This window comes from Scedosporium apiospermum (assembly GCF_000732125.1).
Source record: "Scedosporium apiospermum strain IHEM 14462 chromosome Unknown SEQ_SAPIO_0044, whole genome shotgun sequence".
Taxonomy (NCBI): Eukaryota; Fungi; Ascomycota; class Sordariomycetes; order Microascales; family Microascaceae; genus Scedosporium; species Scedosporium apiospermum.
Window position 1 is genome coordinate 374,625 of NW_015971745.1, and position 24,707 is coordinate 399,331.

General features: G+C 52.1%; 5 protein-coding genes and 4 pseudogenes across 5 annotated transcripts; 6 read left to right on the plus strand and 3 right to left on the minus strand.

The window, feature by feature from the left end:
* Positions 1-3,451: 3,451 nt before the first annotated feature.
* On the minus strand, positions 3,452-4,193 carry SAPIO_CDS0959 (uncharacterized protein; the record flags this gene model as incomplete). Its single annotated transcript, XM_016783632.1, has 4 exons — positions 3,452-3,530; positions 3,636-3,893; positions 3,948-4,063; positions 4,146-4,193. 4 exons carry the CDS (start codon positions 4,191-4,193, stop codon positions 3,452-3,454), a joined length of 501 nt encoding a protein of 166 aa, XP_016645906.1.
* A 1,482-nt stretch (positions 4,194-5,675) lies between these two features.
* SAPIO_CDS0960 lies at positions 5,676-6,851 on the plus strand (annotated as a pseudogene; the record flags this gene model as incomplete).
* Positions 6,852-9,424: 2,573 nt separating this feature from the next.
* On the minus strand, positions 9,425-10,100 carry SAPIO_CDS0961 (uncharacterized protein; the record flags this gene model as incomplete). The annotated part of the gene is made up of 4 exons (XM_016783633.1): positions 9,425-9,617; positions 9,712-9,779; positions 9,867-9,998; positions 10,083-10,100. The coding sequence occupies 4 exons, from the start codon at positions 10,098-10,100 to the stop codon at positions 9,425-9,427; spliced, it is 411 nt and encodes a 136-aa protein (XP_016645907.1).
* A 1,882-nt stretch (positions 10,101-11,982) lies between these two features.
* Positions 11,983-12,467, plus strand: SAPIO_CDS0962 (uncharacterized protein; the record flags this gene model as incomplete). The annotated part of the gene is made up of 4 exons (XM_016783634.1): positions 11,983-12,078; positions 12,166-12,197; positions 12,279-12,360; positions 12,441-12,467. 4 exons carry the CDS (start codon positions 11,983-11,985, stop codon positions 12,465-12,467), a joined length of 237 nt encoding a protein of 78 aa, XP_016645908.1.
* A 1,513-nt stretch (positions 12,468-13,980) lies between these two features.
* Positions 13,981-15,658, plus strand: SAPIO_CDS0963 (uncharacterized protein; the record flags this gene model as incomplete). The annotated part of the gene is made up of 5 exons (XM_016783635.1): positions 13,981-14,147; positions 14,218-14,245; positions 14,366-14,894; positions 14,970-15,346; positions 15,437-15,658. The coding sequence occupies 5 exons, from the start codon at positions 13,981-13,983 to the stop codon at positions 15,656-15,658; spliced, it is 1,323 nt and encodes a 440-aa protein (XP_016645909.1).
* A 1,061-nt stretch (positions 15,659-16,719) lies between these two features.
* On the plus strand, positions 16,720-17,553 carry SAPIO_CDS0964 (annotated as a pseudogene; the record flags this gene model as incomplete).
* Positions 17,554-17,968: 415 nt separating this feature from the next.
* SAPIO_CDS0965 lies at positions 17,969-18,472 on the plus strand (annotated as a pseudogene; the record flags this gene model as incomplete).
* A 272-nt stretch (positions 18,473-18,744) lies between these two features.
* On the minus strand, positions 18,745-20,745 carry SAPIO_CDS0966 (ATP-dependent rRNA helicase SPB4; the record flags this gene model as incomplete). The annotated part of the gene is made up of 2 exons (XM_016783636.1): positions 18,745-20,493; positions 20,581-20,745. The coding sequence occupies 2 exons, from the start codon at positions 20,743-20,745 to the stop codon at positions 18,745-18,747; spliced, it is 1,914 nt and encodes a 637-aa protein (XP_016645910.1).
* An 890-nt stretch (positions 20,746-21,635) lies between these two features.
* Positions 21,636-23,327, plus strand: SAPIO_CDS0967 (annotated as a pseudogene; the record flags this gene model as incomplete).
* Between the last annotated feature and the right edge of the window lie 1,380 nt (positions 23,328-24,707).

Here is a 24,707-nt window from a genome sequence, read left to right on the forward strand (position 1 = left end):
TGGGTTCGGAGTGGCGGATTGATTGGCCGCGATCGCACATGGGCATAACGACAAGTGGGCAGCACTAGACGAGCAACATTGAACACACAATATACGAAATAATAAGCTCATCAACGCAGCAACGTTCAAGCTCTTTTTTTTTTTTTTTTTGGCGCCTCTAGAAGTATACTAAACTACAATTAAAGCCACCCTCGCTCCTTGTCTCTTGGCTTTTCGGAAATGGTGTGGTGTGTACACAAGTATACTTCGTACATGTAGTGTTGGAACAGTAACCTCGAGATGGGCTTCAGGCTCTACTTCGTACACTACTGATTCTGCACTAACAATGAACTTTCGCGTTGCAATTAACGCCCTATTGCTTTCAATCGTCCCAAGTCTTATTCAAGGATATGAATTCCCATTCGTCCTATGCTGGATGTGGTCAGGATGCCGCACCAGCTTGAGACAAGACCTGGTTGACGGCGCAGACCGGAAAGCATATAGCAAGCCTAATATTGCATGGAAGGCAATCTTTGCAGATTCGCTTCAGCATGAATCCGAGATGTAGGGGTGATGTGTCATCAATTGACTGCTTCAAGCAATTCTAACGCCGACTTGCACTTACAAAACGCCCGTCGTCGACTTCTGTCGCTTTCGACGAGAAATGAACAGGGTCCCTACTTCGTAGGTCCCTCCATTGGGTATCCTCCCTACTTCGTAAGCTGCCCTATCTGTTTTTCGACCTTAATATATATGTATCCTGCCCATTGAACGGCGGTGACCGAGAATGGAAGCTTAGAAGTCTTCGTAAATTGCCCGTTCTGTCGACCTGGGCGATGTCGGAAGCACTACGCAAGAGAGTACAACTTAATGTATCTCGTCTAGCTCGAGATCTCAATGTATCTCCGGTCCTCCCTGGTGAGATGAGACCTCGGATTCCACGGCGGAAAATTTTTTTCCTTTGTTCAAGTGTACACCATATTGCGCCATCGAGATGGAGGGTGTCGGCGACTTTTTTTCTCTCTCCCCCGCCCCCCTCTTATTGAAGAGAGGAGAAGAAGGAAGGCTGGAGTTGAAATTCTCTCGATTACGTGTTCTGATAAAACCTCCGACTGTACAATATACAATTCATGTTGTACAATTGTACTTAATTGATTCAACCAATCTCACTCATCAAGCATGCAAGCAGCCTGGATGCTGCCCCTCCATTGCTCTCTTGCCCCTCCCCCACTAACATTATCATTTGATGCTTTCTTTTATTCCGTTTCTACCCATGCACAAAATTCTGGAGCTACCCCGCCCCCGCCAACCTGGAATATCCTCATCGACGATGAGGTTGCTGGAAATAGAAGAAATCTTGGGCATTGGATCGAGATAATTGCTAATTGGACCAATTCGCCGTATTTATCAGTGCCTAACACAACCCAACGTCGTGAATATACCTTCGACAGCCAACTTGTTAAACGGTCTCCTCTGAAGTCATGGTGAAATCCATTTCCAGATGGGGGTTAGAGTGATTATGTAACAGTTAACAACTCCTCATTAGGAGCGTTGCTTCTCCTGAGTTCAAACTACACTTTACCATCCCACCTAAAGGAAGACACTGGCTGTTGGCGGCAGCCTGATATGTCGATGTATCTCACTCGCCATACGCATTCGTACCCTTACTCTCGACAAAGTAGAATTACAATTCCCCGTCATTCGGCCCTATGCGTTGCACGCTTGTCAGCATTTCAACTCTCGTGCGTATTGATAAGACAGGGAGCGGAGCGTACGCAAGTGAGACTTCGTGTTTTCTGATTCAACGGGCTGTCCTCCTTCCGAGGCTGACGTAGCGGGTTTGGTCGGACCAACCGTCGTGCTCGAAGTCGGTCTTGGTAAAGGGGTTATTTCGGTTCGTCGAACACAATATCTATAACCCTCGAGGAGCAAACACGAAAGCCGATCATTCTCGTCCCAAGTTAAGGATGGGTTCCATTCTACAAATGTTTCGACATCCACTGCGACATGGCTGTGGTATCAGCTTTTTGATCGGCCCTCGAGCTCAAAGACAGCTATAAATACACTTACAGCGTAGAACGAGGCTACAACGGCGCACGAGTTGTACCGCTGCCGGCTAGATCTCCGGGGCGGATCTCTGTGTCGATCATAGTCTTTACAATCATCTGGTGTCCCCGGCGCCGGTGGCAGGTCTAAGGTCCATATCATAGTCGTGGTCGGCCTTGGAGTTGTGTTTGCAGTTGTGGCGCTCGCGATTTCCGTCGGCCACTCCCAGTACGGAGCTGTCTCGTATGAAGTGGAGCAACTCTCCGGCGGAGGCCGTGAGAAGCATGGATTCAGGACGGCCATGCGTCCTCTGACCAGCGTCAGAACTTTCTTTTTCCCAGGAAATCTGGCGGCAAGAAGACATCTGCCCAGATATCTCGATTGCAGGGAAGAGACTCACTGGAAATTAGGGTAATTCCTGATATTACCAACAGGAGCTACGCAGTATGAACGCCCTGCCAATAGGTTGGTACAATCCGGTCTTCCAAGTCCTGGATTAAGGAAAAGAAACTCGGCAATGTCGATATCATGGCTCTCAGTAATGGCAGAACAAGAGTCGCCGCTCTTCACAAGATAGTATTTCCCGCCTGAATAGTTCTCGGTGTTAGTGAACTTCGACTATCAACAGCAAGAGACGAGGCCTTTTTAGGGCATTGTACATTCAGTATTCGTGTCCGGCGCGATATCACTCGGGATAGGCCTGATGAGAGACCGGTAGCGTCAGTGAGTGTCCCTCCACTCGGCCGGGAATATCGGGATACCTACGCGGCGGTGGTAATAGTTGCCTTGGATGAACTTCCGGGGGAACTGTGCCCCAATTAGTATCGCCAGCACGGAAACACCATAAGGCCGGTCGCCTTCGTACCTGATGCAGATTTCGTATCCCACCATTGCCTCCAAGTTAGTACACATCCGGTTAATGGTAGGATTCCACGACTTCAACTGATAGATCGAAAAATGGTGGCCGGGGGCCGTAACAATATCATAGCACGTGTCGTTCTCCTGCACGGTATATACATCACATCTTTGAGGAATGCATAACTCCGTACCTGGCCCAGGAAAGTTCGAACAGCATGATTGGAGGTTGTTTGCGTCCATCAGGTAGAATGTCGATACCCGCTGCGACTTGCTGACTGAGTGGCAGTCATCGCCGTCTTTGACTGTATACGTTGCGACGCAAGATACCTGTGCCGGAGCCGAAGTCGAAGTCGGGTCTGCCGGAGCCGCTTCCGTTGCGGTGTACTCTGCTGGCGGAGTAACCCGATATGTACTGACACCACATCTGTCATATTTATGAGTATGGGCTCTACATTGGTGCCCTTCGGAGTACTCACAATTCTGTCAAAGCAGAGAACTCCTCTGCTATATCCTCGCCCCAACCAAAGACGCTATTTAATTGTACCTCGAGATTCCTCAAGTTGCAGCTTCAGCAAAGCTGGTCGCCCGCGGCCGCCGTGTCGGTGTTCCAGGTCTCCACGAACGGGAAGCAAAACAAATCCGTCTCACTATGTGTTTTTTGTATCTAAATGTCAGTGTTGAGCTCGGGGAATTGGAAACATGCGGTTAAGCCACTAACGTCGGGAGTGGGATAGATATAGATATGTGCTTACGGGTCGCGTAGACAGGTGTAATTGTAAGTGTAGATCAGCATATCTACAGTAAACGTAGGGGGATATTCTACACCGCCGATCTTTGTAATATCGGTGGAATTTGAGCACGACGAGAGCTGCTTTTCGCGAAGCTTTTCCAAGCTCGATAGGCATTCGTCAACGCAGAGGAACTCGAGAAAACGCTGGTCGAGGACGACATCACCACGGCCCATTGGGCTCAGGGCGATGTTGCAAGAAACTGCCTCATTGTATGTGGCACTGCGAGCCAAAGGGTCAACTTAGGGCTGGAAGTAGAGGGGAAATATGTCCTACCTGCACGCCTCTGAGAGACCCTCCGGAGCCTCGATGCTTGGCGGGTCAGTGGAATTGCCGCCTCCGACAAACACTTGGCCGAACGCAAATGGTCGGAGATAGGTCACCCCAAGAAGCTGTTTGGAGGGGCTTAGACGCTTGGTTTCCGAGACGTAACTGTCCGAGAATAAACAATTTTCACGTTATAGAGCTACTTACTAAGACGCAAACCCGGCGAGCTTTAAGAAACATGCTGGGGTCTTTCATCGAGTCGTTCTGGGGTATGTGTGCTTGAGGCTTGTCATGAGCACAATCATGGGCACGGTACCCTCTTAGATCTATAGAGAAAGGCAGACAGTCTTCGGAGCGTTGAGTCATTATCTTGGAGCAACACAACTCCTGGCCTTGTTAAAAAGGTCCCAGTCAGTACGGACATCGCTAGTAACCGAAGGCAACCAAGACCTTTGCCGACAATCCGGCCACCTCTGCCATCGGTGTGCCCAACATCGGTCGCCTGGCAAGGATTCACACTTAGTAAATGGTGAGCCAATATACGACTTATCACGAACCAGCCCAATAGGGCATCCTTGATAAATAGACTCCCCACCATCTCCCACGGCATTAATCTCTTGATTCCAAACGACACGATGAGAAACGCGGCAGCAGGCTAAGGGAAGATCCCCCTCCCTCTCGTCGTCGACCTCCTTTCACCGACGTCTGTCCTTCCTGCGAATATCCGGGACGTCTCTTGATAGCATTTAAATGGCTGAGGACTTGAGGTAGAGTTTATCCGCGCGGTAGGGGAAAACAATCCTTACTTTAGCCAGTACCAAACTGTCGGGACTCGTCAGCATCAAAGGAGAGTCGATCACGCCAGTTCTGTAAAAGATCCGTCATGATCACTCCTCTCGATGATACCACGGATCAACGCGTATCATTCCCTTTCACCGGCGAGGGGAATCACATCCTCCACGATACCTCCACGGTATGGAGCAAAAGTGCCTCTCGACTAGGATTTCAATATAACTGTGACCCTTTCTTCGAAACAGGAGTTTGAAAAGCCGTATGGCTTTTTGACGGTGATATAAGTCTTGGGGGGAAACTTGAAGTGGCCAGCCCGGGGCTACCAGAGATGGCGGCAAAGATGTCCGGTCCATCTATACATCTCCAGGCTAGGATTCAACCACCCGGGGTAAGTCGGAGGCTCTCGCTGCTTACTTATCTAGAGCGCAGATTTTCGGCGTGTCTTAGGATCGCCCGACTCATCTTACTTCACCCTTCGCCCAAGAGAGAGACTTATTGCTTCGTTTCTTGACCACCTCTGGGTCTAGCCATCAGTAAGCGGTGGCCACCCATTGACAGTCTGGGAAGGCAGTTTTGTGCGGACTTGAGGACAGGGAGAGATTGGAGAATGAAGCCCCAGCCAATGACTGGTGGGTGATATGACGATGTCCTATTGTCTCACACATTTTCTGTGAATGCCTAAATGGTCTTTAGGCAAAAGGGTGTGGATATAGCGCCTCTTTATTTATGCAAAGACATGCGCTGTTAGCAAAATATCTGTGTCACCCCAAATCCTAGTGAAAGCTGAAATCAGGAGAGGGGATGGTTCAATGAATGTCCCAGAACTGTTGACTGATTGATACTTCCATTCCTTGTGTCAAAGCAGTCCAAACCATTGAACTATTTCTCTTTTCTAGTTAAAAAATCAACGCTTCATTTCCTTTTATAGTCTCAGATGAAACAGAGATGGCATCAAAGGCAAACCGGGAGACTCTCCAACAGATCTTGGCCGACCATAAAACAGAGCAGCTCCCCGTCACTCCAGAGCTTCGAGAACTTTACCGCCGAGCAATCGAAGATCCTGTCAGCCTCTCGAGGGCCGAGAGGAACCAAATTGTGCGCCTTCTGCCTCCCGAAAAAGAGGACCACATCATACAAACGATGCTGAAATCTGGCTCTAAGGAGGAGCTCATTGCCAAAGCCTATAACGCACCTGACACCTTGTCCAAAGACGAGGCACTCTTCCTTACAACCCGATCGCCTCTTATTTATCTATACATGACGGACGAAGATCTGAAGCTAGGGGATAATGCTTACCAGAGTATAGTTACCAGGGAAGAGCACCAGGCTTGGGCAAACGCTATTGTGAGAAAACATGACATAGCAAAGCAGGAAGCGGATGAGCGGGCGGCCGAGCGTAAGCGCCACATGGAGGCGTACAAGTTGGCAGCCCAGCAGCCTCGAGCGGATTGGGTGCAGAAGATGGTGGATGCAGGCGTTCAGCAGTGGGGGTTCGTCTGCTTCCGGGTTGCCTATACGGGACGAGCCGATGATCCAGCTTGGGACCGATTCAAGGAGTACTATACTGCCACCGGAAAGTACGTGAGCTCTCTATGGAGAGGCCTCTCCGAGCTATGGCCAAAGCACAATACTATCTTCATATCGGATAGCACCTTAGACGGGGTGTCGAGTGAGGCCCTGCGCAAGCGCTTCTCCGAGATGAGAGCCAATAACGAGATTCCCGACGGCGTGCGGACAGATGTTTTCCTCGTCGCTGACGAGGGGACGCTTCTCGATGAGGCTATCCTCTCGGGGAAACCTTACAATGTTTCCCCAGCGACTCTCAACTTCTTCATGCGACATCCTGTCAATTACGTGAAAGTTCCCGCTCCTTTCCTCAAGGCTGTAGATCCGACTCACGATCCAAGCGCTCCGGTGCCAACGAATGGCCCTTATGCCGGGTTTAACGGCGAATTCGAATGTCCCCTGCCAAAGGCCTTTGACTGGCTGAATTATAGTTTTTGGGCGGGAACAGAGACGATGAAGCAACGGTACTGGCAGACCCAGGCCTTCGAATGGATGGTTGACTGGCCACCATTTGCGTCCTACCCGCTCTACAGCTGCAAGGATCCTAAACGATGAAATGAGGCCGGCATTTAAACTACCCTTGCAGGAGTTTCGAGACCAATAAGATTCTGCCATCAGCTGCAATGGCAATTCTAGGCATGGTGGCGATATTCTGAGGGCCTGAAAGTTGACTCTCAATTCGATCGATTGCTGTGTCGTGGCTTCCTCAACAACTCACACCCGTGACAGTGATGTGAAGGTCACCTGCTTGGGTTGATATCTAGATACCCTCGATACCTTGATACATCGACATCCAGCTATATACCTGTTGCCGAAGCCCTCCCTGTGCTGTGAATAAATACACCACAAGGTCTCAGTTGACCTTCCGATCTCTGGGATGACCCCCCGCAGCGTCGATGAGCAATAAGACAGATCAACCTCACTTTATATACGTTAGGAAACCCTCTCTATTTCCACTGTCACGAAGAGATCATGCCCTTTCTTTGCTGTCCCTGGCTACAGAGCCCTTTAGAAGAGAACCCGCCTAACGAACTACGACTAGAAGGCCCGGCCGAGACCGTCGATCTTGCTTTGCACGAAAGTATTCCCCGCCTGGATCGGAGATTCTTACCACTGGCACCTGCAAAACACCCCCCTCTAAGTGGGAACCCACCTCTAGATAGGCCGATGAAAGGATCGTCGGTCCATGGCCAGCCACAAGGCCTACAATGTCGACGGTCCGATCCCGGGTTTTGTCAAGTACGAACTGCTCGACCTCCAAGGCAGCGGCCACGGACAGAAACTTGCTTCCAGGACTACCATCATCGAACCGACCAATCAAGCTCACAGGTTGTCAAGTTCCGGCCCATCGAATAGAACTCGGTGAATGAGCCCACGTCACGGCAGCAGTCTTGTAGCATACAAATACGGAGCAAATTCCGCGAAGAGTTTGATAAGTCGACAGACGGGGCCGTTGGCGATACCTTCGGCGAGGACTATGCTGCCACACCGAAGCAAGGAAGTTTCGATAGAGAAAGGTCGTCATCAACTTGGAAGCCACCCTCCCAGGTCATGTTACGTCCTGCTATACGGCGCGAGATTAGGGGCTCGAACTTCCAACTTGCGCCAGAGAATAACCATGTACGAAGTGATGCCAGGACGTTGTCTCGGGTGTTCCCAGAGGATATGGAGATTACACTAGAATTATGGAAAGACGCGTTTCGGCGAGACAGCCTGGACCGGGCAAACCCTGCCACTACCACATCGGAAGGGGAGTGCCATGTTACCGAAGTTTATTGGAGCGGGATACCTCTAGCCTACGAGAGAAGAATGGATGTGCCACATGTGTCAAGTTCATCTGACATTTCGCCAACATCCAGACGTGTTCCTCGTGCTTTGACACAACGCCACCACGATATAGCCCCTCCAACGACTGGCGGGCGACAGAATCGCCTTTCCCAGGAACAATGTGATCAACAGCCAAGGCGTATTCCTAAATCGTGGGCTAAATGGCCATCGCACACTCGTCCTTCCCGTACGGGACCCGCAAGCGCTGAAGACCTCGTGAACACCAAAGACTTTGCAGTCATTGGCACGAATGAGGAGACGGGATCGATCTGGTGGTCTACGGATAAGCTATACTCAAAGTCAACTCCCCTTTCCCTCCCCGGGAAAATCGAGGAGGCTATGAAAGGGGGCATAAGAAGAATTGTTCCGAAGTTGGCGCTCTTCCGTGTGGGTGGAAATGTACTCCATGGACGTAGGGGGAGTGCGCAGGCCGGGGGAGTATTGGAATATCCGGAACTGGAGATTTTGCCTACCAAGGAGGGATATTGGGAGCTTCGGGCTTTGGAGATGGAGTTGGAGCAAATAAGGGCACTGAGCTGCTCATGACTGGCTTTTAAGGTCGAGGACCAATTAATAAGGTAGGGTTTAGGAGATCATTAGTCTAGGATAATAGGAGACTGGGGCAGGATATATCTCTTACTTCTGTCTTCTTCCAGGTGTGACAACTGTAAGTGGTGAGAAGAATGCCAAGAGTAAGATGATGACCGGATCCGGCTCGGAGGTCTTCCCGCCCCACCGCCGCCACAATTTGAGGTTTGGAACAAAGAGATCAATTGATGCAAAATGGGGAATGCGGAAGAAGTAGACCTTATAGAAAGCGTTAGTTCGACACGTGAACACAAGCAACACAGGGCAGGTAGCTCAGTGGTAGAGCGGAAGATTGCAGTACTCAGCTTGAGAACGCTGCAGACATCTTTAGGTCGCGTGTTCGATCCACGCCCGGCCCTTCTTTTTGCCCTTTTCGTAGAATCTCCAAGATTCTTTCATTCTTTTTGATATTGGATTGCAGTCATGAATATTATTTGGGGTTTCTTTATTGTGATGTTTTTTTCTTCTTCTCTATTTTCTTTCCTTATTCTCCATTGCTCACCAAAAAGTTGCATTTGGCAGCCATTCGCTTGCCAAATTCGAGATCTCTCTTTGATTATGGAGCCGAGATGTTGGGATACCGTTTGCTCTACTGAAGTTTGTCTACGATACCCGAGGCGGCGATACGTTTCCCACCATCCTGGGCTTAGGAACAACAAAACGGGAGGATTTCTCAACAGGCTCCTCGACTAGAAATGGGTATATATCACATCTTATTTCTCAAGGTTTATACTCTTTCCAAACCTCGCATACAGCTCCACCTTGAGCTGGGTCATCTGGTCACGAATAGACGAAAGCTCATCCTCCAACTTCGACACGTCCTCGTCTATCTTTGACGTGGCATTCTCCAGCATCTCCTGCGCCTGTTCCAACTTGACGTGAAAGAAGGCATCTCCAACCTTATACCTGTAGTTTCGAAGAAAGTTCGCATCGCATTAGCAAGATGCCCGTTCGAATCGTTCTCGGTCGAATTGTAGCAGATGGTAATAGCTTTGCTTACGGGACGGTCTCGTCTTCGTCGGCTAGTTCAAGCTCCGTGCTGACATCGTCGAGTTCCTCCTTTTCTTTCTATTTTCCGCCAAAAAATAGCACCAAATAAGGTGTTAGCCCTCTCTTCCGTGGACGGTAGGACAGAGCGCCCGAAAGAAAACGAACCGCCTTGGTCTTGAGCTCCTCCTCCACAACCTGCTCGCGTTGGCTGAGCCGGCTGAATTTGTTAATCTTGTCCTGGTCTTCGCGGCGGACTTGTACTTCGTCTCCGGCGGCTTGCTCGTCCTCCTTCGTAAGCTATATCCTCGTAGTTTTTCGAACGGTTAGCTTCTGATCGGCTATGTTTCCCAAGGGAAATGAGGCAGGGTCATGGGCATTTACCATGCGTCTTTGCATCATTGTGGCGGTGGTATGGGCCGGGGGACTGGCATAATATGAAGTACGAGGAGCTCTCTAATGGGGGAGAGGGGTAGGCGGAGGGTTGGGCGGGCCAGAGACTTTTCGCTGCTCCCTTCGAATTTCTGGCACCCGATCAATCCAGGTCGTGGTCTGGCTGCTTTTTGGCGATGATGACAAGGAGGGATGGGAGGGATGGCGGGGTCGATTTTCCGGGTTGCAGGGGGTTGATATCGCACTGTGTGGGGTTTGGGAGCTCTTGCTCAAAACCAACGACAACAATTTGAACAATTGAAATGAAATATCGAAGACAAAAAGCCTGTCGAGATGGGCCATCCTCAAATGTGACTTTCTTTTCTTTCTTCTTCTTTTCTATTCCCGGAGTCATTGTGTAGTAAAGCAGGTTAGGTACAGGCTACTTCCGCAGTTCCCCAAGCTATGGCGGCGCCAACACAATCTGCGGACAAGCCCATCGCAAATGGTGAAGCCTCTCAAAAAAATGATCGGCCGACGTAGTAGTGCTAGTTGATGGGAATAGAAGTAGAGAAAGTAGGGGGTGAAATGACGTCTCGTGCATTTGAATACAACAATTGTCTTCCGTACTCATCCTGAGGTGAATCTGCAAGCATTCCCAATTTCCCTGGTCAATGATCAGCTCACCTTCCTCCGAGGCATCCAGCAGGCCCTTCATCGTCCACGGCCTGCACTTGTCGCAAGGTACAGCGTTGGTATGGGCGAGTCAAGAATCCTCATCCCCGGCGCTACAGGGCCACTAGGCATCTGTGTCCTGCTCAACCGCCAGCTCTAAACAACATTTATGTTTGAAATGCATCTAGGATCCTGGCGGAGCTGGCATCGAATCTAAATCTCGACGTAAGAAAAGCCTGGAGGACGACGAAAAAGAACAATACAGGCTGCCAATTGGGATTCGCTCCTGACGATTGGTATTGGCCCCTTTCGTATGTCATAGCGTCGTTTGATGACCCGCCCTTCTGGCCTCTTCGCCTATCGTTCTCTCTTTCTCGCGCTTGCGCCGTCTGGGTACCGCGCCGCACTACGTCCGTATCGGCCACTTCTTTCTGGGGAGATGCTAAAGGCCCTGGGCTGGGTCGTTTCCGGCTACCTATGCCGGTCCGGTAGGCTCCGGGTGGGAGCCATATGTGAGAAGGAGGCTGGGACGGTGATAGTTGGCTGAGTATGCGGAGAAAGGTGAACGGTGATTAAGAAGATTCCGGCGGCTATGGTAAGAAGAAGACGAGGAATAATGGAAGGGGATTTTCCACGATTTACGGATGCGACACCTTGTCACGGATCGTTGTAATGTAGACTTTTTTTGAAATGGCTAAAACAGCGCAGGTTAAACATTGATAAAATCGAAATCTCCAACACCATACCACTTAAACCTCGAGAAGAATTGCCGTTTCTGTCTTGTTCGAGTCAGGTCAAGGTAGCGCCTATCAACCTCGCACTATGATACTTCCAGGAGTTACTTGTGTTACTTCGTCGTTCGTATATAGAACCTGCGCGATTGAAGGCTAACGAAGCCGAGCAAAGGACTAGGGGGGATAACATGATGTTGTACTGAGGAACCAAAGACATCAAGTAATTTGCTTCGACGACGAAGTGGAATTATGATTGAAGTCAAAAGCGGAGCGAGCATTGGTGTCATGGCTTCCCCACCCCCCCCCCCCCCCCCCCCCCCCCAAACGAGGTACTCAGTGCCTGCCATGACACGTGATGAGATCAGAGGGACCTTGAAAATACCCCCAAAGTAAACAATTCGATCTGGATCACTTCGTGCACGACAAACGGGAATATCATTAACGACCCAACAACGGCCGCATTTGAAAACGTTGCCTCCGCTCCATTCAAATTACCGGCTACTATGGCGCCGAGCCAGAAATCGTATCCGCGAGGGACGGTAAAGAAGATTGTCAAGGCGCATTCGAATCTCAACATTAGCAAGAATGCTGATGTCTTGGTGCGTCTTCGTTCCCCCACCATGGCGCAATAACGCGTGCAGCTCTGTCTGCCTCGAGACGCGACTGACGGGCTTATTTTGTGACAGATCTTTCTGGACTACGTTTTATTCATGCAGACGTATGTTTTCGACTTGTTGCGATCGATATGAATTTTGGTCGCCCGAGGGTGTGCTGGTTGCTAACCCGTATATTTGGATAGCCTTGTGAAGGAGGCTGCGATCGAGTCCAAGCAAGCTGGCGAACGTGGCATTACGCCGTGGAGTGTAAAGAAAGCTACTCCTGTGAGTTCCTACAGGTATCCTCCCTACCGTAGAGAACGCGGGAGACATTATTGACGGGTTCTAATATCGCATGCGATTAGGACGCCCTCGCAAAATTCAAGGGCTGAGCGAAGGGCCATGGATTCGGCATGCGACAACACGCCCACTTAGCGATGAATGCATCAACATCAAACGCGACCGATACTTCTTCGCAGTGCGCGATACATCACTTGGGACTAGCGCGCCGACGTCTTATCGCACCGGGTCTCTTCCAGCCTCGAATCTCGACGAATACATCGGCGAACGAACATTTGAGAATGGAATAAGATAATGCATGTCCGTGTCGAGCTCAATATTTGGCTAGTGGGGAGAAACGGCCGGACTTATTAGTCTTGGGACGTCCGTTTGTGTAGCAATCTTCGATAGGCAGCACGGGAACGGGCATGCCGAAAATGCAGGCATTGGCAGGAATGGCCAATTGTGGGGTCTGGAAGAGATGCAAACAGCATCAGGTCCGTCCCCGAATACAACTTTTGAAGCATTCAAATATACAAACAACTCAGGGTGGTGGCGAGATTGAGGAGGTGGCGCGCAGCCCCCAGGATTTATAGGCTTGTACTCCGTAGTCTTAAAATCAGGAATGCCTCGTTGAGAAAGTAACCCACGTTGGTTTGAAAAAGGTGACGATGTTGCGCTCGCCTTGCTGGGCCTCTGGCAGATTGATTGATGCAAGGCAGTCCAATCAGTCCAATGGTCCACTCCTGGATGCCAGCGTCGAGAACAAACAGGGCCCTCGGCTATGGGATGATGTGCTTCATTGTCGTAGATTCTAGAAAACTCTCCCTGCCATTGCGGGGTGTAATTACAGCTCGGGGGAGCTGGTCACTCCTTCGCCCTTCTTGTCCAACTGCACGGTTCGTCGCGCCTCAAGCGGAGCTGCACTGGCATTGGATGAGCCAAACTGGAGCCTAAACTAGCGTCAAATGTAGGGCATTGATGCTGTAATAGCGCATGAGATGCACCGATCATGGCAATTGGAGTCGACCTGCGAGGCGAGCAGCCAGTGCGTGGTTGGTTTGCCTGGCTTGCTGCTTGCGGGCACCAGCGGCAAGAATGGTGAAGGTACCTCGTGGAGTACTTTCGGCAGGAAGAGCCCAGTCTGAGCACTGGAGCAGCCTCCCTTTCCATATTACACAATAGATCCGTGCCTCGTCAGAATTCAGAATTTCAAGGAATTCTCCCCCCAAAAATTCTCCCAATTCTCCTCGTTAGATCAACATCCATTGATTCCCCCAAAATACCTGTTCACAAACCCCTTTGTATTCTCTTATCATACTCTTCCTCCCTCCGACACCCTCGAATCTCCTTCTCGAACCCCGAGTTTGCGAGTTCCTTACGTCACACCATCACCTTCCCAAAACGCACCCAACCCTAGCGCATCACGCCCCAAAGACGCGCCTGCGCCCACCATCATCAAACTCCGATTTTGCAAGATCCAGTGGTCTTGCAGCACCGTCGAATCGTAACCTCCGAAGCGACATCCTCCTTTCCTTTATTTCTCTCTGGACCCTGAACCTCGCCCTGGTCCATTCCTTCATATCCTAAACCTTTATCACAGAAGCATTGGGACTGCGACGCACAATGGCTGCCCCCGCTGTTCAGTCCGCCCAATCTGGTGCTAAGGCCTCCAAGAAGAAGGCCAAGCTTGCCGACAGGACGGCTTCCCCCGCTCCCCCCGTTTCGCCTGCCCCCGAGAAGGAGACAGCCGAGGATCAGCAGGAGAGTTCTTACATCCGCGAGCTTCAGAAGTGAGCATACCTTCATCCAGCCACTGTTCGTTGTTCTTGGCTAATCTTTGTTTTCTCCCCAATTTTCTAGGAACATCCGCAATGTCAACAAGAAGATTGTGAGTAGCTTACCCCCCCACACTCTGCGTAGCTCTGCGCTGAACCTACATAACCGGACGGTGCTTTTGCGCCATCGTGTTTTAGTCCGAACACAAGTCAATTAACATCTTTCCGCCCAGGCCAACGCTTCCAAGACGGATGCCCTGCTCAAGGAGCATGCCGGAAAATCTCTCGACGAACTTGTTGCCGACCGAGTCATCAATGCCGATCAGAAAGCCCAGATTTTGAAGAAGCCCGCCCTCCAGACCCAGCTCAGCCAACTCGAGGAGCAGCTCGCCCAGTACAAGAAGGTGGATGCCGACTACCGGTCGCGCACCGAGGCTGAAATTGAGCGTATCCAGACTTCTCTGACGGAAAAGTTTGAGAAGGAAAAGGCCGATGCTATCCGGGAGATCGAGGAGAAGGCCGAGGCTGATCTCAAGCGATCTCTGCATGACAACTTCCTTATTCTTTCCCAATTCCTTCGTCTTGCCGCCGCTCGACGTGCTGAGGAGGCCGACCCCACGTTAGATGAGAACCTCGCGCTCGAGGGTCTTCTCCTGGCTGTTTATGGTGGTGACGAGAGCGCCGTCAGTGCCATGCTCAAGCTGGCAGAGGGCACGGACGACCTGACTCAAAGCACTGCGGGTGAGCAGCTGCAATCGACCTGTAAGTTTCTTCCGTTGTCTTTGATATCGAGGTAAGCCTTGCGCATGGAGTTCATGTTACTAACTGGCCTGTCAGATGCCCATGTCAAGTCCATCTCCCAGGCTTACCTCGCTCAATACGAGGTCACCCAGGAGGAGCCGGAGGCCACGCCTGCTGTTGAGGCCGAGCCCGCGGACGCTGCCGCAGCCTCCGCAACCGAAACCGAGCAGGTCGAGGCTGCTCCCGCCGAGGCGGTGAATGGTGACGCTGCTGCCGCCGCGGACACCAACGGAGCTGCCCCTGCTGCGGAAGAGGCCGCTGCTGCTCCTGAAAGTGCTGCCGATCTCTCGACCTCTCAGGAGTGGGTTTCCGTTCCTCGACCTGCGGAACCCGAGTCGAGCACTGAGCCGAGCCCTGTTGCCCCCACCAACGGTCAGTCTTGGGCTGATGACCATCCCGAGACACCTGCCGATGTAAGTTGAGACGCCCTGCCTAACCGCCCACCACCCCGCCGCGTCTCCCAAATTCCTAATAGGAGTCTCGTCTCTAACTTAATTTTATAGGCTCCCGCCGCTGCTACCCCTGCCGATCCCAACGACGGCTTCCACCAGGTTCAGCGACACCGTGGTCGTCACGACCGTGAGGGAGGAGGCTGGCGAGGCCGGGGCCGTGGAGACTGGCGTGGCCGTGGCCACCGAGGTGATGGCCGCGGTCGCCGTGGAGGATCCCGGGGAGGAAGTGGTGGCATGGGTCATCGAGGCCCTCGCCGAACTGAGGAGTCTTAGATGAATCCTCAAACCAGGCCAACAGGCACACTCAACTTTGGCGGGTGTCTCCTCGTCAAGTGACGACTGCCTGAATTTTGTCATTACCCAGCATTGCATTATCCCACTGAGATGCCCTCCCTATCCGCCCTTGTACTCTTATCCCCTCACACCTCCTGACTATGATTTCATTGTCTTTTGTTTTTTTCCCCGCACAGCATGCGACTAGGATGGTATAAAAAAAGAGGTAGTGGTTAAAAATGGCATATTTGGTCCTGCATCTTTTTGTTTCTTTCATCTGTTAAGGAGGAATGGAAAGGGAAAGCGGTGAAACGTGTCTATGAAAACAAAAACATATTCATTGTGCTCTTCTGGCCGGCGGCTTTGGAGTTTTCTCTTTTTTCGAAAGGCGGCGTCGTTTTTACCCATCATCAGCATCTACTGCTACTACTACTACATCATCATCACCATCAACTCTATCCATAATCTCTTGGGGGAGAGGGGCTTTCACCATTTCAGAACCCTTACCTGGCTCGTACCTGAATGAGAGGGTTTGCGTCGTGGGAACGGGGCAAGTGTGTACAATGTTTGAAAGATAGCTTGGTAGATGGCTTACATAAAATGGAGAGGTTAAATACCCGGGAGATTGATGTTCTTTTTTTTTTTTCCAGATTTTGTGAATGTTTTGTGTCATGTAGACATGACAATTATTTGCTCCTTGGAAACTTGTACATAGCTGTTCGTGGTTCGGTGAGGCTCACCGAAGAGCCCCACCTAAAACTCGGGGTGGGTGGCGCAGGTCAAAAGTGCTCCTTCCCCAGGTTTCAAGCTTCAGCAACCATCCTTCAACTTCAAGTTTTCAATTGCCCCAATCCTCGCCACTCAATCACCTCCATCCCGTTCCACACCGTCGCGCATCTATCTCGGTATTATTCTCCGTATTCGACGAGAACTCAATTACAATCCTCTTCTCCTCTATTTATTTTCAGCGAAGAGCACCTCCGTTACCAAATAAAATCAGCGACACATCACACAACCACCTCTCTAAAACCCCAAAGTCCCGTTGAGGGAGATTGAAAAAAATGGACGATACACCCAAGGAAAGAGAGGCTTCTCCGCCGCCTAGGAGAGATTCGAGGAGCAGATCCCCCCGCGGACCGAAACCCGAGCGAGACGACGATAAGGAGCGGCGCCGCGATGGTGAAGAGAGGAGGGACGCGAGGGACCGAGATGGGGATAGGCAATACCGCGATAGGAGAGATTGGGATCGCGAGGGTGGGAGATGGGGGAGAGATGGTGGTCGGGGTTGGGATCGGGACAGGGGGAGGGAGAGGGATCGAGGATGGGGCGGTCGTGATCGCGATCGGGACAGGGACGGTCGGAGGGATTGGGACAGAGATAGGGACAGGGACAGCAACAGAGAGCGGGAGGATAACCGAGACCGGGGACGCGAGAGAGGAGGAGCGGATAGGGAACGCCGACCACCTCGCGCAGGAGGTTTTAAGTTTAAAGAAAAGCGAAGCGAAGGCTCCGACTCCCGCGACGACGGCCCCCGACGAAACCACCGCCCTCGCTCCCGCTCACCGCGCCGAAACGACCGCGACGCCCGCGCTAAAGACTCGTCGGAAAAGCGCGAGAAGAAGCCCAGGCCCAGCACCACCGCGACGTCCGGTGGGGAGCCGATGATCGTGGTGCACGTCAACGATCGGCTGGGTACGAAGGCGGCGATCCCGTGCTTCGCGTCGGATTCGATTAAGAATTTCAAGATTTTGGTGGCGGCGCGGGTGGGTAGGGAACCGCATGAGATCCTGCTCAAGAGGCAGGGGGAAAGGCCGTTTAAGGATCAGTTGTCGTTGGAGGATTATGGGGTTAGCAATGGGGTGCAGTTGGATTTGGAAGTGGATACGGGGGATTAGGATGGTTCTACGGCTGTTTACGAGGGTTTTTGTTTCATGAAGAGCTTTTGTATTCTACTGGGCTGGAATATAATAGATCTCTAATTCTAGGACATCGGGATGTCTTTTCTTGTCTCGAATGCTGCCTGGGTGGCGTCCTCAATGTTTGATGCAAGTGATGCGGTGGCTGGGTCACATGATATCGCGCCTGGATTTGGTGATGCTTAACAAGTGGGGGCGAAATTTGGCGCGTCACTTCGCGCCCTATCAATGACATCCCCAGTTCATGCAATACTTCTTCTCATGTTTAATCCCCCAATCTCACATATCTAGACTCTCCGTCCAGCTTCAAACCATCTCCATTTAATCCTCAACAAAAAATAACATCAAAATCAACTTGTCTTGCCCAGTCCGCGACCAACACCTCACCCAGACAATGGCAGCCACCAAGACCCAAACCAAGGTCTCGAGACCAAAACGACCAACCACACACACCTCCAAAATCACCAAATTCACAACATCAACCCCCAAACCCACCAAATTCACCCCCTCCCCAGCAACCCAACAACAACTCACCCGCATCGCAAACTCCACCCGCTCCCCCTTCGAAAAACGCGTCTACTCAACCCTCTGCCAAGTGCCCCGCGGCCAATTCACGACCTACGGCGCCCTCGCAGCGCATCTTGGCTCCTCGCCCCGCGCCATCGGCAACGCCATGCGCAGGAACCCTTTCGCCCCCGAAGTCCCCTGCCATAGGGTCGTCGCTACGGGGGGTACGTTGGGCGGGTTCAAGGGCCAGTGGGTTAAGAGTGAGAAGGAGGGGGGTGGGAGGTTGGGGATTACGTTGGAGGAGAAGGTTGGGCTTTTGAAGGGGGAGGGGGTGAGGTTTGCGCCGGATGGGAGGAGGGTTGTTGGGAGTCCTTTTGTGGGATTTGTTTAAGAGGGGGGAAGAGAAGAGAGGGTATGAAGGGGGAGGGATGGGATAGGAGGATGGATCGGTGATGATCGGTGTATTGATGATTTGATGTTTTCCTTTCTCTGGAGTTTGTTTTCGGGAGTACACTACACACTCTCTTTTCTTCGGCAGTCTCGGCTCGGCACGTCCTCTTTTCTCGCCGACAGTTTATGTTTGTCAAAGGAAAATGGAATGAATATACTGGATATCTTTTGCTTGAAGAATTTCGAGATACTCCAACGTTTCTAAATCGCCACTCAGTCATCAAACCCAGCAAATTCCTCCTCCGCCTCCGCACCCTTCTTCACCTTAACCTCCTTCACCGCCATATTCCGCCTCCTCACCTCCTCAATCAACTCATTCAACTCCATCTTCTTCACCTTCTCCTCCTCAGTCATCTTCGCATCCGTCTCAGCCTCCTTCCTCTTCCTCCTCTTCTCCCTCCTCGCCGACCGCACATCATCCTTCTCCTGCTTGCCGCTCCACGCCTCATTCTTCTTCTTCCTCTTCTTAGAATACTTGGACGAATCCGGCACCTCGCCGTTCGCCCTGGCCGCTTTCTCGGCCTCTAGCGCTTCTTTGCGCTGCTGCTCTCGTGCCTTGTCTTTGTACGCGTACGTGTCCCAGTCCACTTCCTGGCCCAGCGTCCGATCGCCTTCCCACTTCTTGACCTCGGGCATCTTAGGTAGCCGGAGGAGACCCCAGGCGTTGCCGAGATCGGCCCAGTCTAGATCCGCGAGCCGGAATATGGATGCGGCCTGGTGATTGGCGTAGCTGCGGACCCAGGAGACGAAGGCCTTTTGCGCCTTGTCGTGCAGGGCGCGGTCGGCGCGGAGGAGCTGGCGTATCCGCTCGGACGCAGAGGCCGCATCGTTTGCGGAAACCTTGACGGCGGGCTTCTGAAGAGGGGAAATCGGCGTTTGCCTCACCCCGAGCAGGGTGACGTATTCCTCTTCACGGCCTTCGTGGAGCATCACCACGGCCAATCCTTTGCGACCGGCCCTTCCTGCGCGCCCACATCGGTGGATGAAAGCTTTTGTGTCTGACGGAGGGTCGATCTGGACGACGAGATCGACGGAGGGAAAGTCGAGACCGCGAGAGGCGAGGTCGGTGGTGAGGAGAATCGTGGGCGACACGCAGGTAAGGAAGCGGTTAAAGTTCTTTTCTCTGACCTTAGCCGGGTGCTTGCCGTGGAGGCAGAGGAGGGAAAACCCTTCCGGCAGAAGCATGGGGAGTACGTGCTGGAAGTAGTCGACCGCGGCGCATGTCGACAAGAATATCATGCTCCGCTGCGGTCGCTGCTGGAGCTTCTCGAGGAGTTGGCAGAGGAGCGGGAGCTTGTGGCTGGCGGGCCCCGTGAGGTATGACATCTGGAGACTCGCCGGCACCTTTCTGTCCTCGATGACACCGCCGTCCTTCAGGCTCTTTACCCTGACTGTAATTTTCACAGGGTTCCTAAGTCCCACCCTAATAATCTCGCTCACGGCATCGGACACGGAGGCGCTGAAGAGACCGGTCCGGCGCTGCTTCGGGAGGTGACCAAGGATTCTTTGTAAGTCTTGCTTGAAACCGAGGTCCAAGAGGCGGTCGGCCTCATCGAGGATCAGAACTTCGAAGCCGGCGGCTCCCTTACAATGGACGTAGGGAGACGCCAGAAGCTCGACGAGTCGACCGGGCGTAGCAACGAGCAGGTTCGGAGAATGCCTCATGAAGAAGGCAAGATCTTGCGCCGGCGTCGTCGTTCCGCCCACGAGTAGCTGTGGCACCACTACGGGGCTCGCCGCATCGGGTCGCTTTTCTTCTTCCTGGAGATAGGGAAGAAGCTGGGCTGAGGGTTCGTGGAACTCGAGCATGGAGAGGAGGACGGAATGGATCTGGGTAGCGAGCTCTCGGGTGGGGCTCACGACGATGGCGGCTACGTGGTGTCGTTTGAGGTCTTCGATACCGAGGACCTTTTTCACGGTGGGCATGAGGAAGGCAAGAGTCTTTCCGCTTCCAGTAACAGCCTGGATAACATTGCTTCGTTAGCATGTGTCGTCGCGTTGTATAAGATGTGACACCTCAACGGGGTCTCCAATATGGATGTATCATACCTCAACGACAACGTCGGCTCCGCGTTCCAGGAACTGAGGAAGACAACTGGCTTGCACAGCCGTCATCTTCCTGTAGCCCATGCTCGAGGCATAGGACTTCATCCAGTCTGGGATGTTGACGGCATCCCAGGACCGAGGGTCAATGCCAGACTTTTGCTTGCTCATTGTGCGTCCTCAGTCGAAGGATGGTATAATTGTAAAGTAATCTCGACCCTCCTGACACAAGGAAAGAGTGCCCTTCTATATGGGCATGCAGAATGGTTCCATGAAGATTCCTCCAGGTGCAACTTTTCCACAATGCATTCACCAAAAAATGATCCCCCACCAAAAAAAAGTTGCAAAATCGAATCCAAGTCGCTGCCAGAAAAAATAAAGTGGATCCAAGGCCGATAAGGTTCTGATAAGAAGAGTGGTCCGTGCATGTTGATTGACAGTCACATGTCTTTTATTAGGTTCAATTGACACCGCAGTCACTGACAACATTGCAGATGCCCCAGAAAAAGGGTTTCAATATCCAGCAGTCTTCCAGTCCTTCCGGAATTGGGGTTTTCGAGATTGAAGAAGACGAACTCCGCAGAAAACACACGATTTTAACACACCGTCAACATCTTGCGTTGATGCGAATAAAGTGGTAATGACGGAACGATGGTTCTGGAAAGAAACAGCTAATGATGACACGAGACCTAATTGCGGTCAAGAAAGGTACATAATATGTACATTTGATACCATCCGCGGAGGCTATGCTATTAATGTACCAAGAGGGTTCTCTAGAAAAAAATAGAAGTAGCCGTGGCGGTTTTAGCGGCCAAAATTAGCGCCAAGTACACCACGAAGTAAGTGGGCAGGCGAGCTGGAGGGAAAAAAAAGCAGAAACGGCAGGAGAGCATGAGGGAAGGAAGAACCACCAAAAAAACAAGGACGGAAAATTTCTGCTGCCCGACCCAAAATCCCGTCCTTTCCAACGGCCTCCGATGGGACCCCGTTCATCGACCTAAATTATAAAAGTCAATATACTCTCTCTTTCCCTAATAAATGCGTAGACTCCCCGGTCTGGCATGTCCTCACACTTGCCCTGCCACTCTCGTGACGGGCCCGACAAACCCGCGCACCTGCACCCTCCAGCAGCAGCAGACCCAGTGACGGAATCTCTCAGCAAACTATACTACTTCTATACAGTCCTACTCCGAGGCACAGGCACACCCTCATCTCCCTCCCACTCCACACCGAATAATTATCAGCAGCATCATGCGGCAGAGTCGGACTCTGCTGCCCCATCCTCTCTAGTCACCGTGGATCCTACTACAAGCGACGCCGAATCCGACCCTGTCACCTCAAATCCGAGTCCGAGCCACGCCGCCAACGGTCGCGGCTACTTCCACTCTTTGTTCCATTACTTGGTCCCATCGCCCACTCGTTCCTCGAGGAAAGATACCCATCTCCGCTCCACAACGCCTTGGTCGCTACCGCTACTCTCCCTCCAACGCTCTTTCGTCGGCACCCTCTGCTGTCCGGCGCTTCCGCCTTTGGAACTGAACATGTCGCTGAGAAGACGGTCTGCCGTGCCTGCGACGCCTCGCGTCATCTCGCCGAGTCCGACCCCCTCCGAATCGGAATCATCCTCCTATTTCCCTCCCGTTACGCGCTCCGCTGCGAGGCGAGCTGCTACTCCTCGACCCCTCGAGGAAATTACAGACGAAGATGACGACGCTCCGCAAACCCGGAGATCCCGGACGAGGAGCCGCTCTCCCATGGAAACGGCGCGTATCCGGCGCCTGACCTCGTCTCGTCGAAAGTCGAGCTCCTCATCCACTAAGCGCCCCGACGTCGTCAAACCATCCGAACCGATCGTCGCCAACGGCAAGACTACTACTCCTACTACTACCGCTACTACCGAGGTGAACGGCCACCTCGCGCCGCCGGCGCCCGCCACCCCGCTAGGCTGGAGTTGGAGGGATTTCAGCCGTAGCCCCAGCCCTCTCGGCCTCATCCCGATACACCGACATTGGCGCACGTTCGTTCACAAGCACGAGGTGCCCCGCAAGGCCCTGCACGTGTCGATCGGCTTCTTTACGCTTTGGCTCTACATCGGCGGCACGCAGACCGGCGCCGTCGCGCCCTGGCTCCTAGCGGCTTTAATACCCATTGCTACGGTCGACTATCTTAGATTCAACTTCCCGTCGTTCAACCGCATATACGTCATGGTTCTCGGCGCCCTCATGAGGGAGAGCGAATACTCTGGATGGAACGGCGTCATCTTCTACCTCCTCGGCGCCTGGATCGTCCTCTACTTCTTCCCCAAGGACGTCGGCATCATGGGCGTCCTGCTCCTCAGCTGGTGCGATACCGCCGCCAGCACCTTCGGCCGACTCTTCGGTCGCTACACGCCTAGGATCCGCCGCGGAAAGTCCCTCGCCGGATCCTTCGCCGCCTTCCTCGTCGGCGTCGCTACGTCTTGGTATTTCTGGGGCTGGCTGGCGCCCAAGACGGGACCTTTCCCTGGTGACGAGACGTATCCCTTCATGTTTACGAACATCCTTCGACTCCCCAGCATCTTGTCCAACACCCTGGGCTTGTCCGAGGCCCAGGCGAGCATCTCGGGTAACCTCGCCCTCGCCGTCATGTCTATCTGGTCGGGATTCGTCGCCGCTGGCAGCGAAGTTATAGACCTGTTTGGCTGGGACGACAATCTCACCATTCCAGTACTCAGCGGCATCGGTATTTGGGGTTTCCTCAAGGTTTTTGGTTAGATTTGGTGGGGACATTTTTTAGGGGCAACCCTTGGGGGGTTAGATTCGGTAATTTGGGTTCGGTAATCAAGATGTTGTTTTCTTCTGAATTTACATCTGATATCGCCCCACATCTGGACTGACCATCTCTCAACTCTGTCCTGTTTCTTCTTACCTGTCATTCTGGTTCTTTTACTTTTGGAGAGGGAATGCTTGCGGCGTCATCTTAACTAGACGGTCTTTGGTTAGGGGAGACGACCACTTACGGACAGGGCAAAGGTGCAAAGACTTCAGTGTTCTTTCAGCCAAGCTCTCATTTCGAGGGAACGCCACTCTCACCCCATCCGACCGAGAAGTTCAGGGAAAAAAGCCGAATACGTTTCATGGGATGAAGATATGATGGGACGTCCGGGTAGTGGGAATGAAGGGCGGTAATTAATCTGGGGATTCGATTTATTTTTCTTTTGTTTCTTCCACTCTCGCTCTCTCTCTCATTTTTACACTTGTAACATTAAGAAAAAGCTTTATGGCGGAAACTGGGCATTGCAGACACACACAACACACGTAGATAACTTGCACCTTGAGCTATTTTTTTTCATCACAATAGACATGATTTGCATGAAAGCTGAGTATGGCGTATTTGAAGCTGGAGTCTTATGAGATCCTTCCCCACAATGTCTTCCCCCTTCGTCCATTCCATGGGAGGGGCTGAAGAAAGGTAATGAAATTACCCACTTCCGAAGTGAACCTACGAAGTATATCCATTACACTACGGTCCAGACCTAATGAAGCCCGTGATCATCTGCACTATGTAAATTGGGTGCATGTAGTGCTTTGCGCTAGCGCTCTAATTAGACTAGGATGGACTTGGTTTTTTTTTCTCTTGGTCAGGATTGTCGTGATGATGTTGTCTTGCTGTCGGTTCTGATTCGGTTCGGTTGTGTGTGTTTACCAGAAGGGGGGTTGAAGACGGTAGTAGATCGGGTGTTGCCGCAATGGCTCTGGTGAGTTGGACAGAACATTAATGTTCTCTGTGTTGAGGAGGCAATTGACATACATAATTGGGATCGGATCGGCCTTGGTCCTGAGCAAGGCCTCGGAAGCCCGGATATGGAACTCATGAGGGCTTTGAGAGGCGTAATGTTGGGAGGAGGAAGCTGGTCCAGGCTTGGAAGAGGTTGTCTGCGATGTCGTGCAGGATTTTGTGGAACCTGGAGACCTGGAGACCTGGAGCCGAACGGATTTCGATCAATTGATGCATTAATGGTGCAGCTAAGGGGAGGGATATATGTCCAGGAGGATGCTATCGAACTTGGCATCATTGGGACTGCAGACTGCACTGATACTTCGTAACTGCGGATGATGCTCCATAGCGTTCCTGGCTGGCTTGGATATCTGACC